The following is a 15,743-nucleotide window of genomic DNA, read 5'->3' as shown; positions in this document are numbered from 1 at the left end:
GTTATAAGTACAAATGAAACCTATGCGACACGGTTTAAAATAAGGTCAAAAGATGCTCCATGTATGCATATATACTCGACATCCAATGCAAGTATCAAAATAATGAGCGGAAGCATGTATCACATATCGTTCAAAGACCTGAGAAAAACATAGAAATTTATCAACGAAAACGTTGGTGAAATCATAGGTTTAAGTAAGTAAGTGAGTAAGTAAAATGAACCACAAAATTTAACATTTCAATAATAGTAAACCATTCCAAAAATTGTTATTCACGAGCACCCAATTATCAAGGCTTAACTTTCCTTCCATAGAACCCCATCACAATAGTGTTAGAACATACACTGTTTTCTCGAAAATATATTTCATCCGAAGTAACGGTAGCGAACCGTCCGAATGAGGGTTTGTCAAACCCATATGGCCATACAACATAAGTTCTCGCTTAAAATGATAATCGAATTGAGGATTTTGTTCTAACTCGTATGTAGAATGTTTGTTTTCATACTTGTGTTCACTTTGTAAAATGAAACGTTTATTTTTTCTCATCCCAATGTAAGTTTAAAAGAGTAAAAGTGGGACTATGATCTCACCTTGAGTGCACGAGTAATAAAGTTATTCACAAGTAAACGTGTGCAAGGACAATTGCTAGTCTTGACCTAAACAAGTAGTTTGTATCAATAACGGTAAACACGATGGGTCAAAGTTGTTCAATTAGTCCTATGGCTCGTTACGACTCGATTACATATAGCATGTGAATCACGTTGCCAAGTTTCATGCATGATCCAAATGTAAAAACATGTTAGGATGATTGCATAAGTATTTGGTTAAGTTTGACTAAAGGTCAAACTTGGTCAAAGTCAAAGTCAACGGGGTCGGGTGTCCGACAATTTTCCCATGATGAGAAATCATATATGAGCATGTTGTCCAAATTTCATGTTAATCGGAGTTGCGGCTAAGCGAGAAAAGAATTTATGAAAAATAAAACAAAAAGAAAGTTTGGTCAGGGAATGTGCGCGGCGCGCGCAGGTATGCGCGGGGCGCACTAAAGCGTGGAACCAGGTCAGGGATTGTCTAAAGGGGGTAAGCATCTGAAGCTTCACATTTGCGCGGTGCGCAAAAGGGTGCGCGGCGCGCATTCCTGGAAAAATGCTATTTGCAGTATTTTTGTTAAGTCTCGAACCAAAACTCAATTTAACATAACTCATGGACCGAAAACATTCAAAACGCATGTCATACATCATTGGAAAGGTAATTTGACGAGGAACACAACTAATCACATATCATCAAACAATTACATCATTTAAATGACCAAATCCTCGTCGAATGATCGTTAAAAGTTCATCATTGAAGTTTCAAGTTCGTAAAACACATTTTATGTTTCAGGAATTCAATTTACACATACGATATGCTGTTTCGAAGGTAATTAAACATACATTGCAACTAAACACTTACTAACAACATTAACAAGCATTCAATGCATCAAAAGTTCATTTTAAAGTTCATCAAACCCTAACCAAAATCATGAATTTAACTATTTTGTAAATGAAGCTTTTCTAAATCAACCTACACATCAAATTAAAGCTAATGATGCTAGTAACACATTTAATACATGAACTTTAATATTTAAACAACATTTAATCATACAAAATTCAAGATTAAGCACACCCATTTTTCATATTCAAGCTAGTTACTCAAAACAACAAATCGAGCAAACCAAACACATATTCATGTTAGACTTGAGCCATAGACACTAATTAACACTTTTATAAGTCAAAATTATCAAGAACACAAAATCTAGTGTTTTTAGAAAGTTACCCAAAATAGATGAAGTTGGTATGGAATTGAACAGGAAGATGTAAGGATTCCAAATATGTAGTTTGTTTTAGTTGATGCTTGCTAGATTCAAAATGGATGATGATTTAGTGAAATGGGTGTTTGAGAGTAAAAATGGAAGTAGTAGAGAAAGATGAGAGGTGATGAATGAAATGAATGGTGGTGGTGGATGTTGACTAGTCCAACTAGTCACATCTTTGATCAAATGACGAAATTAGTCCCTCGAGTTCGGATGCGGGTGCGTGAGTTAACCAAACGAATTATTTTGAAATACACGAGAGTAAACGTGAGATGTTATAATCCAATAACGAAAATATTAAGAACGTTAACCAACGGAGGATACGAATCTAGATATGAAAGATGTTATTAAAATAAAAAGACGGGCGTTAAAATAATTTTAAAGGAAAAATGCTGGATGTTACATTCTAAATTAGTAAGTTTATATATATAAACTAATCCGGACCGGCCCGCGCATTACGGCGGGAGATTTCAGGCTGCGTATTCATAATTAACGTAGCGTTGTGTATTTACAGAGGGGAACACGAACCATGTGTTAAGCGCCGTTTTAGATGTCGTTGTGTTAAGCGTTTTTTAAAAAGTATCCGTTTCGAACGTAGTTAGTTTTGTTTTGTACAATAAATTTTTTCGAGTGTAACGGTGCTGTCGGAAAAATTTAACTCGCGGCGAGCAGAAAGATACGGGCTGTCATTGTGTTTAGCGTTTTTTAAAAAGTGTCTGTTTCGAACGTGGTTAGTTTCGTTTTGTTCATAAAATTATTTCGAGTCTGACGTTTACGTCGAAAAAATTTAACTCGTGGCGAGCAGGAAGATACATGTTGTCGTTGTGTTTAGTGTTTTTTTTAAAAATTGTCCGTCTCGCGTATAGTTAGTCTCATTGGGTTCGTAAGATTTTTCCGAATTGAACGGTGATCTCGGAAAAATTTAACTCGCACCGAGCGAGAAGATAAGGCCCGTTATAAATTCAGGTGGCATTAGTTTCTTTTATTTTAATAAAATTATATATTTACACTTTTAATCTCTGAAAAAATGTAAACTTAAGGAGTCGTTGTGTAAATATAACCAAAGTTGAGGAACCGATTGTAATGTGAACGCAAAATCAAAACTAAAATCCGATATAACTAAAACTACACATATTCTCATCACATTTAATATATACTCCGTAAGTATTATTAATATTAATATTAATATTACTCCGTAATTAATTTCAACTTACACCACCAACATGGTAAATGGTACAAGGAATATAAAATAAAAAAATATGCTGAATTTATGTTTGCCCGACTGAAACGAGTGAAAATTTTGTTATTTTGTGGACAAGGTCTGATGTGTGTGTCTGACTCTGTCAAATATTTACTGTACACGCTTAACGCTCCTACCTCTTGAATATCCAACCCTTTCTCTTTCATTTTATTTTAATTCCAAATTTCTTAACGCCCTTTAATTTGAAAATCTCCCCTTCCTTCTCATTTCCAGTTTCCAAAGTCAATTTGAATCTTCTTAATTTTTCATTACGGAGTTAAAGTATATTTTTTTTCATTATATTAAATAATTTAATCAATATAAAATCTATCTCCCAGCCTAATCAGCAGCATTTATTATTTTATACTCGTAATTTTTTCACCCCGTCTCTTCCATTTTCATATTTTGGGTTTTCAGCAACTACAAAACAGGTGTGTAACTGTGTACTTATAATCTTTTTTGCTTATTACGGAGTACTAAATTATCAAATCAATTATTAAATTAATTAATTAATCATGGTATAGTTTCCTTTTGTATTTCTCTTGTTCCACCTCGTTGATTGGTTATGTCGGTGTGTAATGTTTAGAAGCTTTTTTTTTTTAGGGATTTTGATTTTTTAATTAAGTGTGTGTTGCTAAGTTTAATTTCTCTTAAATGTTTATCAAACATGTTTGCTTCTTTTCATTTAACTGATTCAGGAGGTTGAGTAATTAAGTTTGTTGATTTATTGAGGTTTTCACACTACTGAAATCAAAATTGAATCATGATATTGTTACTACAGATTAAATTCTCCTATTTTTCCTTTATATTGTTTGAAAAAGTGGGTGATGTTCTATCAGTTTAGAAGATTAATGAAAATATAGAAAGAGTATGAATTATGTAGTTTTCATTTTTAAGAATAGAAATAAATTATAGTTTCATATTTGTTGCTATAATAGTGACTGACTGAATGTAAGGATTTTTTTGTTTCTTAGATAACTACCTTGGCAGACACGAATTGAGCACATTGTCTAGTTTTCAGTATTCGTAGAAAAACAGGAGTATTTTTTTGTAACTAAACACGGCCTAATAAAGCGTTTATATTACGTCCATTTTTAGGGCAAATTCATACCTTGACTACATGAATTTGTGAGTTCTTTGGGCAAATGAAAGTTGTATCATTATAATATACTAAAGTATGAATACGTTAGATATAACCTCAAGTCCTCAACACTTAAGTATGCGTTGAATTCAACTCGAGAATAATGGTTTGTGATAAAGAATTTATGAATTAAATAGGCTTCATTATAGATTATTAATCGCCATAGAAGATGAATATATGTAGAATTCGTGACAATGATCATCATGTTGTGTGTTCATGCCACTACTTATACTAGAATATTCATGTACGCTGATGATCAATAAGATTAAAAATGCTAACATTGTGAAAGCTATCAAATTTGCTTGGAATAATTTAGGAAAACATGAAAAATGTTGCGATACATGAATCTAACAAAGTAAGGTTTGATATTGTTAATGTGTGGACAAATATAACGACTTCAAGAATAGATTAGGCCTGCGTATAGCACCTAATAGACTTGGTGGGAAGTAATAAACAAATGATTTCACTTGGAGAATTCTATTTTCACTTTTACACTATGTTTATGTTATCTTATGGAAGTTAACATTTGTATACTACTATTATTATTTAGAATGAAAAACTGTAATAAGTTAAGACATATCAATAAATCGTAGTATAATCTAGAATAACAACATTAAAAGTAAGTCAGAAATACGAAATATCATTTATGTATACCCAATAGTTGGTCGACATATGCTAATAATTCAAGTTTGTTGTTTAACTTGTTGTCATATATGATGTAATATTGCAGATCATGTCAGCAATATCTTATTATGACGACTTGAGAGATAGCCCAGAGGTTATTGACCCTCCTCAAATTGAAGATGCAATGGATGTAATGGAACTTGTACATGTTCGCGAACCCTCTCAAATTCCTTTAAAATCAAATCAACTTGACACTAGCAGCGTTCGTGACCTATTAGAATGTCCGGTTTGCTTGAATGCCATGCATCCTCCTATTCATCAGGTACATTTCATAAAACTTTAATGAAGTTATCATTTATAACTGCTGTTTACAGAATTCTGTTGTCAACCAATTTTCGATCCTTAAAAATGGTCCGCTTATAAATACTATCTTAATCTTAAGGGTTTAGGCTACTCAATAGTCATATACTTTCATTTTTTTTCTTCCAATGTAGCCTATGTACTCCCAAAAATACCAATGTAGGTCACATACTATCAAAAAGTGTATTGATGTATACAAAAAGTAACTTGCTACCTCCTAAACTGGTTAAATTGCTTATTTGTCATTTAATTTTGCATCTTTATCTTCATCTTCAAAAAGACAATCATCCAATTATGTTCACAAAGACAGATTCATAAGCATAATCATCATTGAATTTATACACAGATTTGATTTATAAGCATCATCAGGTTATGTTCATAAAATTTCCATCAAATATATATCATTAAATTCATAACAGCATCATCATCGAATTTATATGTCTTCATTTTGTATGACTTCATTTTTTGGCAGACCATTTTTTTGCTTCTGCATTAACCTCAACGAAAACACACCATTTGTATTTATTTATGTTTCTTGCAACCGACTTAAAAATAAAAGACAACAGCCTTTTTATACACCTTTTTTGTGAGTTATCTCGCTTTTAATAATGTCCGGCAGAAGCTATGGTGTTCATCAGGGGTGTTCATCTTCAACTGAAAAATCCGGCAGAAGCTATGGTGGTCCATGGCTGCTTATGGTGGGGCAAATCGAGAACACCTCAAAACTTGACCAAAACTCATCAAAATTTGCAGTTAGCTGCGGTAGATCATTCTAAACATATACCATTGATGGATTTCACAAACACATAACCAAATCTGAGAAATCAATCGATTTCGGTAACAATATTTCGAAAACAAAAAATGCTCATAACTTGTTGAAAACTGAGTTAGCCTCTAAGATTTTGAGAAAACATTCACTAGATGATTACTAAACTTTCCTCATTTTTACTTTTCTCAGATTTGTGCTAAATCTCCCAAACCCAAAAATAGTCAACAAAAGTCAAAAGGAGCAAAAGAACTTTTCCAGAATTTGAAAGATGGAGAATAATCCACTTGAAAGAAACACTTGAAATACCTAAAATACCCTTATTTGTTTTTACTTCCGGTTAACAAGTTTAGTCGGTTTAGATTGATACATCACTTGAGAGTTTATAATAGTATTTTTTTGGGTATATAGCCTACATTGGAACAAAAATAAAAGTATATGAATATTGAGTAGCTTAAACCCTAATCTTAATCGTCGAGAACTTTTTAGGCCTACACATCGTTTCTCTAATTTCTAGCATTTGTCCAAGTTGAGTCAGTGTTTTGTTTTCTTTTCATTTTATAAAGTAAATCGCAAAAATACATGTAGTCTAATGCTTTTAATTAAGGTAACTAACTTTGGTCGTAACCATCTATATAACAATGCTGAAAATCCATAAACTGTCAGATAAATGTGAGCATTTGCCAGGTCAAATGTCAAAGTGATGATGTACATTGAAACTGGTAACCTGATGTACAGGTTAAAGGTTACCTTCTGTTGAAAAGTATAAGAATTACTCCGTATGTTTATAGGTGTAACTGATGTTGTTTACCCGGTATAGAAACTATAACAAACTTGGTTTCTTTTTTTACATAATTTTCCGAAACTAGTCCAAAAGTGTAGATAACAAGCAATGTATTTGACATCATATCTATGCTATATGTTGTAGTGCTCAAATGGTCACACAATATGCTCTGTTTGCAAACCTCGGATGCACAATCGTTGTCCAACATGCAGACATGAACTTGGAAATATTAGATGTCTCGCACTCGAAAAAGTGGCTGCGTCTCTTGAACTTCCTTGTAAATATCAGAATTATGGATGTGTGGGAATATATCCGTACTACAGCAAGTTAAAACACGAATCTCAATGTGTTTTTCGACCCTATAATTGTCCTTATGCTGGCTCAGAATGCACTGTTATTGGTGATATTCCTTCTCTTGTGGCCCATCTGAAAGACGGTCATAAAGTCGACATGCATAATGGCACTAGTTTCAATCACCGTTATGTCAAATCAAACCCTCACGAGGTGGAAAATGCGACATGGATGCTTACGGTATGTTTCCGTTTTTTATGATCATTCATTTGTATTAGATTGGTATAAGCGATTAAGTGTCCTCCACGAGTTTCTACAAATTTGTAAATCATAATTATCTAATTTGTTTTATAAAAATTAAAAAAATTTGTTAGGGTGTGTTTGATTACCTCTTAATTAAATGTTTTAGCTGAATGATCAACCATTCATCATTCAGCACGTTTGTTTCTGACATCTGACATATGATGCAGATTTGAAATACTTTCTTAACCGTTAAGCACCTAAATTAAATTTTATGTAATATCCTCTTAAAATTATATTAACTACACTAATTTTTTTTTGGTAAGCGAGGAAACCCTCCTATGAACGAGCACATTGGCTCCCCCATAGAAGGTAAAACCTCGGGTAATCAAGCCCCCCGAGCGCGAGGCCTAGTACCGTGTGAATTGCGCATTATGCGAACCCTCTAGTCACACTCCCTTTTTGAACAATTTGGCATAGCCAAGAATTGAACCCGGGTGGTGTGCTTCATTGGGCAACTCGGTGGCCACTCAAGCAAGCCTGTGTGGTTTATTAACTACACTAATTAAAAACAACTATAATGTTTTTTATTCATGCAAAAGGTTAATAAGGTAATTTACATCATTCACATTGTTTATTCAAAATGATTATTGAACAATTTATTGTCATTCAGACGCAACTTCATTTAAAACCTTTGAATCATTCAGGTTATATATATGAACTGTTCAGCGCTTAATCATTCAGTATTATCAAACACACTCTTACATTTGAACACACTTCCGAGAATTGCATTATTATTAATTTTTGAAAGGCAAGACCGATGTAGCGTATGGAGATTAAACTTGGTAAGCGACCCGTTGGAGTTAGGCACAAAATAATTATATTCTCTAAAAGAAGTAAAAATGTAGAATTTTTATTATAAATAAATGCACATATAACTATTCTTTTTTTACATAATCCAACTAAATATTTCATCTTATTTGTAATGTCGTGGCACAACAGGTATTTAGTTGCTATGGTCAGTACTTTTGTCTTCATTTCGAGGCCTTCCAGCTTGGAATGGCACCTGTTTATATGGCATTTTTGCGATTCATGGGTGATGATGACGAGGCGAAGAATTACAGCTACAGTCTTGAGGTCGGTGGCAACGGGAGGAAGATGACGTGGCAAGGAGTTCCCAGAAGCATAAGAGACAGTCATCGAAAAGTTCGTGATAGTTTCGATGGCCTAATTATTCAAAGAAATATGGCGCTTTTCTTTTCTGGGGGTGATAGGAAGGAATTGAAGCTCAGAGTTACTGGTAAGATTTGGAAGGAGCAGTAAAATGTAATGTGTGATTATGGTAATTTTTAGTAGTCTTTTGTTGTAGGTTTTATGAGCAAACACTCTTTGCTTGCTTTATTATTACTGGTACTAGTTTCTTCTTTTGTGTTTTGTGGGTTAGAAATTTTTTTTTTTTTTTTCCTGTTAAAATAATGATAACCTAAAAACAAAGTTTTTTTATGAAAAGAGGAAAGAGACGAATAAAGATACAATCGGACCTAAAAAATCACAAGTCTCGGACCCTAACGCTAAACATCGACCAAGCTAATTACACCCAAGCCGCCTTGAAAGAACCGTGGCACAAATACAACCCACAAAATATTTACATGTGTTGCCAGTGATATCTATTGTTATTGTTGTGGTACCGAATGAAATTTTGGGTAGCGGAAACATAAAATATTTACAAGGGATGTTAAATTCGATGCAAAACAACATTTTCTAAAAATTGTTTTTATATCAAAATTTATATTTATACATCAATTAATTAAATCACTTATTTATCTAGTTATCATTCCCAATGTTCTAACTAGGTTGTTTATTGGTTTGGCTTACGGTTTGTTTGTTTTAAATCGTGTTGGCTTATTCGCATTTGGAACTTCTGAGATGAAAACATACACTTAACAAAAAACCAATTTTATGGAGTATTACAATCGAACATAAGCTAAACCAAATTTTCAATTCGGTTCAATTATAAAACAAACAAATTAAAATATCACTAGAAACATCATCCAACATACAAACTTACAATTCAATTTTTTTTTTTTTTAGTATTATTTATTTTTTTAAAGAACAAAAATATACACATAAACTTGTTGAGTCTATTTACATTCATGCAGAATTGAAGTAAAAGGTACATACATAATATGTAATCAATGTTAAACGTTCCATTCCTTCATCTTTCAAGTAACGAACAATAAAAGTAATAGAACCCGTAGCATCTTTCATTACTTCCTTGTATAAAAGAACTCAAACTAAACATCATTACAATTTCTATTTTTGGTGTCGATGTTTATTTATATATTTAAAATCAAAATATGAATAATACGGAGTATTAGATTGTTTAACAACCTCTCCGGAGCTAGTCCAACTACATTACATGACACGACATCCATGCCCTTGAAATTCATATATGAGTCAATAGAAAGACTTACGGAGTATTATAAATCAATTAAGTTGCAACAACTCAATCAAAAAAGCGAATGATCATAAAATAAAACACAACACAAATTGCCGGGCATAATATAAAGCAACTATTTGACGCTTCTAATTATTAAAATAAAATATGGTTCGAGTCCCCAACATTGTTATCGTGTATTTTAAATGCTAACGAATCAAAAACAGATATAGTGTGTTTGGTTTTTGTTTTGCGTTGACAAAATCTTACCTTGCTAAAGAGTACAGTATTTATTAAAACCGTTGTTGATCACTTTCCTTGTGCAAGAGTTCCAATTCAGTAAGTAGCCTCAGCCTCATCTCACTACACATAATATGAAAGATAGTTGTACCTGAGGTAGCAAAATGCAAACCTCACGAGAATATACAATCAATCAAGGAGATTTTCAACGTCTGAAGTAAAATAGTTTCAATTAAGCTGTTAAAAATGTAAATAAAAATACAACACAATTAAACTGGTTCAAATTGTCACCTCTAGCTAGTTGTATAGGATGTACACTATCATCACCTCTAGTTGGCAACAACATCAACCCCACCCGAATAGGGAAAGACGACGGGGCTGATGGACTTTTATTCAGTACTCACACGTTAAGGGTGTTTATTCAACACTCGCACATTTCCTGATAATATATCTTACCTACCCAATTCACTACTTATTTGAGAATTTTAGGTGCGTTTGATAAAACTGAATGGTTAAGTGCTAAATGGTTCATAATATGAATGATTCAAAGCATCTGGACCATTTCGGTTCTGAATGACAATAAGTTATTTGATAATCATTTTGAATAAGCAATGTTAATGATGTAAAATTACCTTTATATGAATAAAAATTACTAATATACGGAGTAGTTGTTAAATAAATATGCTTGATATAATTTAAAAAGTAACTTACATAAAACTTATGTACTTAATGGTTAAGAAAATATTTCAGTTCTGAATTGTTCAACACAAACCATGAAATGTCCCGTTCATATTGATTATAAACGTTCCATATTAATTGATTTCGTCGCGAGGTTTTGACCTCTATATGAGACGTTTTTCAAAGACTGCATTCATTTTTTAAAACAACCATAACCTTTATTTTATCGATAAAGGTTTTTTAAAAGAAAAAAAAATTACGTAGATTATCAAATAATGATAATCTAAAATATACCGTTTACACACGACCATTACATAATGGTTTACAATAAAAATATATTACATCGAAATAAGTTTCTTTAATGCAGTTTTTACACAATATCATACAATCATGGACTCCAAATCTTGTCATTATTTTAGTATGCAACAGCGGAAGCTCTTAATAATCACCTGAGAATAAACATGCTTAAAACGTCAACAAAAAATGTTGGTGAGTTATAGGTTTAACCTATATATTATCAAATTAATATAATAGACCACAAGATTTCATTTATTCAATAATCTTACACTCGCAAGTGTATAAAAAAATCATTCTATGATGAACACCTGGTAACCGACATTAACATAATGCATATAGAATATTCCCCGCATACTCGCAAGTATGTCATAAATTGGCAATCGCAATCACCATATAAATCGAAGTATTAAAGCATTTCAAATTCCAGAATGGGGTTTGTTAGGCCCATAGATCTATCTTTAGAATTCGCGTCAATTAGGGGTTATTTCCCTAATTCTTAGGCTACCAGACCTGAAGGGGCAATATTCGGTTTAATAATCCAACCATAGAATGTAGTTTCGCATACTTGTGTCTATTTTGTAAAACATTTATAAAGCTGCATGTATTCTCATCCCAAAAATATTAGATTTTAAAAGTGGGATTATAACTCACTTTCACAGATTTTTCCTTCGTTGGAAATAAGACTTGGCCACTGGTCGATTCACGAACCTATAACAAATATGTACATATATATCAAAGTATGTTCAAAATATATTTACAACATTTTTATTACATTTTAATGATTTGAGTTTGTTAAGTTAGCAGTTCTCGTTAGTAACCTACAACTAGTTGTCCAAAGTTAGATGTACAGAAATAAAGCAATATATATTATCTCGAATTAATCGACGACCCAGTGTCTACAAGTCTCAGACTCGATCACAACTCAAAGTATATATATTATTTTGGAATCAACCTCAACCCTGTATAGCTAACTCAAACATTACTGCATATAGAGTGTCTATGGTTGTTCCGAAATATATATATATATATAGATGGGTCGATATGATATGTCAAAACATTGTATACGTGTCTATGGTATCCCAAGATTTCATAATATGTATAATACAATATAAATTAGTTAGGATATGTTTAGTCTAGATTTGTTACAAAATTTTCGTAGCTAAAACTAGCAAATTTATCCAATTTTGTTTTACCGGTCATTTCTTCGTTTCAAATCCGTTTTGAGCGATTCAAGTTGTTATGGTTTCATATTGAACTTAAATTTATGAAGCTAAACAGAAAAAGTATAAGTTTATAGTTGGAAATACAGGTTACAAGTCATTTTTTAAAGAGGTAGTCATTTTCGTCGAAAGAACGACATCTTGATAACCATTTTGAAAAACATACTTCCACTTTGAGTTTAACCATGATTTTTGGATATAGTTTCATGTTCATAAGAAAAATTATTTTCCCAGAAGAACAACTTTTAAATTAAAGTTTATCATAGTTTTTAATTATCAAACCCAAAACAGCCCGCGGTGTTACTACAACGACGTATGTCCGGTTTTACGGTATTTTTCGTGTTTCCAGGTTTTAAATCATTAAGTTAGCATATCATATAGATATAGAACATGTGTTTAGTTGATTTTAAAAGTCAAGTTAGAGGGATTAACTTTATTTGCGAACAAGTTTAGAATTAACTGAACTATGTTCTAGTGATTACATGTTCAAATCTTCGAATAAGATAGTTTTATATATATGAATCGAATGATGTTATGAACATCATTACTACCTCAAGTTTAGTTGGTAAACCTACTAGAAGTGACAAAAATTGATCTAGCTTCAAAGGATTCTTTGATGGCTTGAAAGTTCTTGAAGTAGAATCATGACACGAAAACAAGTTCAAGTAAGATTATCACTCGAAATAAGATTGTTATAGTTATAGAAATTGAACCAAAGTTTGAATATGAGTATTACCTTGAATTAGAAAGATATCTTACTGTAAATAAGAAAGATTTCTTGAGATTGGATGATCACTTGAAATGGATTAGAAAGCTTGAAAGTAGACTTGTAAACTTGAGAGTATTCTTGATTTTATGAAACTAGAACTTATAGAATTTATGAAGAACACTTAGAACTTGAAGATAGAACTTGAGAGAGGTCAATTAGATGAAGAAAATTGAAGAATAAAAGTGTTTGTAGGTGTTTTTGGTCGTTGGTATATGGATTAGATATAAAGGATGTGTAAGTTTGTTTTCATGTAAATAATTCATGAATGATTTATAATATTTTTTGTAATTTTGTGAGATATTTCATGCTAGTTGCCAAATGATGGTTCTCACATATTTAATGACTCACATGGACTGCTAAGAAGCTGATCATTTTTAACAACCCGAACTAATCCATCCTGACAAAGTCCATATTGATTACAAACGAATTACAATAGTTGATAACATCGCGAGGTACTTGACCTCTATATAATACATTTTACAGACGTTGCATTTATTCTTAAAAGGCAATCTATCATTACATCAAAAATTGACATGTTCGCCTAACATTTCATAATATCCAAATGACCTAATCTGCCGTTTACTTAGTAATAATCTCTATAAACTTCAATGACTCGAATGCAACGTCTTTTGATATATGTCCTTAATGGCCTCAAGTAGTGTCCTTAGTATGAGCTAATGCACAGCGGAAGGTTTCTTTAATTCATGAGGATAACATGCTTTAAAACGTCAACATAAAATTGGTGAGATATATAGGTTTGAAGCTAGCAGCGTTATAACTATGAACCACAAGATTTCATGTTTATACATAATACACTCCTCGTGTATGGAAAAGCAGTTGAGTACTTGGTAACCATACTTAACTAAAAGCAATCGCAGCATATTCTTAAATAACCACTACACCATACCAAGTGTAGTATACGAGAACGAAGTACTGTGCAACCGTTGAATGCTGGTCGTCCAGCCCGGTTGGGGTTGTCAGGCCCGATAGATCTATCAACAGGATTCGCGTTTACGCTCCTCGCGTAAATAGTAGTTACCAAGTATAAAGAGATATGCCATGGTACTACTCAACAAAGTTTATTTTTGATCACTTGTGTCCATAACGTAATTCATAAAATGCATGTATTCTCATCCCAAAATATTTAGAGTTTAAAAGGGACTATATACTCACCATACTGTATTTTGTAGTAAAAATACATATAACATCATTGAACACGTATAAGGTTGGCCTCGGATTCACGAACCTATATCAATACTATATATATTAACACATATAATGGTAATCAAATAATTACATATATTAATTATGTACTTAGTGTTGTAGTTTATATAGAATTTGTATTTTGTCTATATATTATATTTTAAATTATATACTATATATATGTTTATTTTGTATATATATATATATATATATATATATATATATATATATATAAATTTGTTAATATATTTAACATATAGTTATAGGTAATATAAATATATTTTATGTATAAATCTTTATTTGTTATAATATAATTAAATGGTAGTTTTAATAATTTTTAGAATCTTAGTAAAAATGATACTATAAATAGATATGATAATAAAAATAATATTACTAATAAGAATAATAATAATAATAATGATAATAATTAAAACTACCTTAAAAGCTTTCCTAAAAAGATTTTTCTCTGCCTAGGCCCGAACTCACGACCTCTTGGATACCCGCTAACACCCTTTACCATCAATCCGTCTATTCTTTTCTGATCTAGATTACAGCCTAATCCATTTAATCCGTATTACTCATCAATCGATCTTATTGTTTTCAACAATACCTTTATCATTTATTGGCCATTCGTTCATCCCAAAGGAAAAGGAAACAGGAACTGGATTCATAGCCTAATAGAAAATGTAAGTTGGGTCACGGCCCACTAAACAACATAAACAACTCGGCCCAAGTACCTAGCCCAACTAATAGGTTATCCCAACAGATTCTATTTATGATTAGAAAAAAAAATGCAGCAGACTAGGTTCGATCCTGGGACCTCAAGCTCACTCAACACCCACTCTAACCAATGCTCCGCTTGTTACTTCTTGTAAGACTTCGCAGCTTTAACCTTTTTAACATATACAGTAAAACCGATACGTAATGATCTGGACCAAATCTCGATTCAAAGTCCAACTTCAAAAACTTTGGCCCAAAACCAAAATATACGTCAGTTTAAAAAAAAAAAAAAATTAGGATCAACTACCATTCAATCATATCCGACCCCCTTGTACCCTACAATACCTAATCACCCACTAATCAATAAAAAATTCGGTTGTTGATTGAATTTATAGAGTGTGATCGAGCTGTATAGATAATATCATATTTTAACATCATTGACTCCACTATCCCTTTCATCATCACAATGTCTTCTGCATACCATCATCATTATCGCCATTTTCATCATAAAATCATAATCTATCTCCGTTAACGGTTTCATCATATAACTCTCCAACATGATTATCATCATCATTCTCTTTCCTATATCATCATCATTGACTAAGAACAAAAGAGGATGCAGTGTTTGATGACGGTAATCTAAACAGAAATCAAAACACGCAATAGCTTCTGCAGTCCCCATAGCGAGAAAGGAAGAAAAGAAAGAAAAGAAATATGGTGGTTGTAGTGGTGACTGGTTGTGGACTGTTCATGGTGGGTGAATGGTACACGGTTTATAGATGGTTTCATGATGGTAATGGGTTTGAAAATAAGAGGTGGTTCGGTTGTGGTGTTTCAACTGTAAAAAAATAGAAATAGCAGATAGTCGTGGTTATTGGTGTTCT

At 32.2% G+C, this 15,743-nt stretch overlaps 1 protein-coding gene across 1 annotated transcript; it reads left to right on the top strand.

The window, feature by feature from the left end:
* The first annotated feature begins 3,311 nt into the window (after positions 1 to 3,311).
* Positions 3,312 to 8,724, top strand: LOC139904619 (E3 ubiquitin-protein ligase DIS1-like). Its single transcript, XM_071886544.1, has 4 exons — positions 3,312 to 3,520; positions 4,961 to 5,176; positions 6,909 to 7,295; positions 8,298 to 8,724. The coding sequence occupies exons 2-4, from the start codon at positions 4,964 to 4,966 to the stop codon at positions 8,616 to 8,618; spliced, it is 921 nt and encodes a 306-aa protein (XP_071742645.1). The 5' UTR covers positions 3,312 to 3,520; positions 4,961 to 4,963; the 3' UTR covers positions 8,619 to 8,724.
* The last annotated feature ends 7,019 nt before the right edge of the window (positions 8,725 to 15,743 follow it).

Source organism: Rutidosis leptorrhynchoides, chromosome 4, assembly GCF_046630445.1.
Source record: "Rutidosis leptorrhynchoides isolate AG116_Rl617_1_P2 chromosome 4, CSIRO_AGI_Rlap_v1, whole genome shotgun sequence".
In the NCBI taxonomy this organism is placed as follows: domain Eukaryota; kingdom Viridiplantae; phylum Streptophyta; class Magnoliopsida; order Asterales; family Asteraceae; genus Rutidosis; species Rutidosis leptorrhynchoides.
The sequence above is the reverse complement of the archived record's forward strand: the minus strand, read 5'-3'. Positions and strand labels throughout refer to the sequence as shown.

What these genes read in the sequence shown, in the direction of transcription:
- LOC139904619 (XM_071886544.1), top strand. Translation starts at nt 4,964, where the DNA reads ATGTCAGCAATATCTTATTATGACGACTTGAGAGATAGCCCAGAGGTT. An exon ending in TGCATCCTCCTATTCATCAG is followed by an intron (nt 5,177 to 6,908) that starts GTACATTTCATA and finishes TATATGTTGTAG; the next exon opens with TGCTCAAATGGTCACACAAT. An exon ending in ATGCGACATGGATGCTTACG is followed by an intron (nt 7,296 to 8,297) that starts GTATGTTTCCGT and finishes GTGGCACAACAG; the next exon opens with GTATTTAGTTGCTATGGTCA.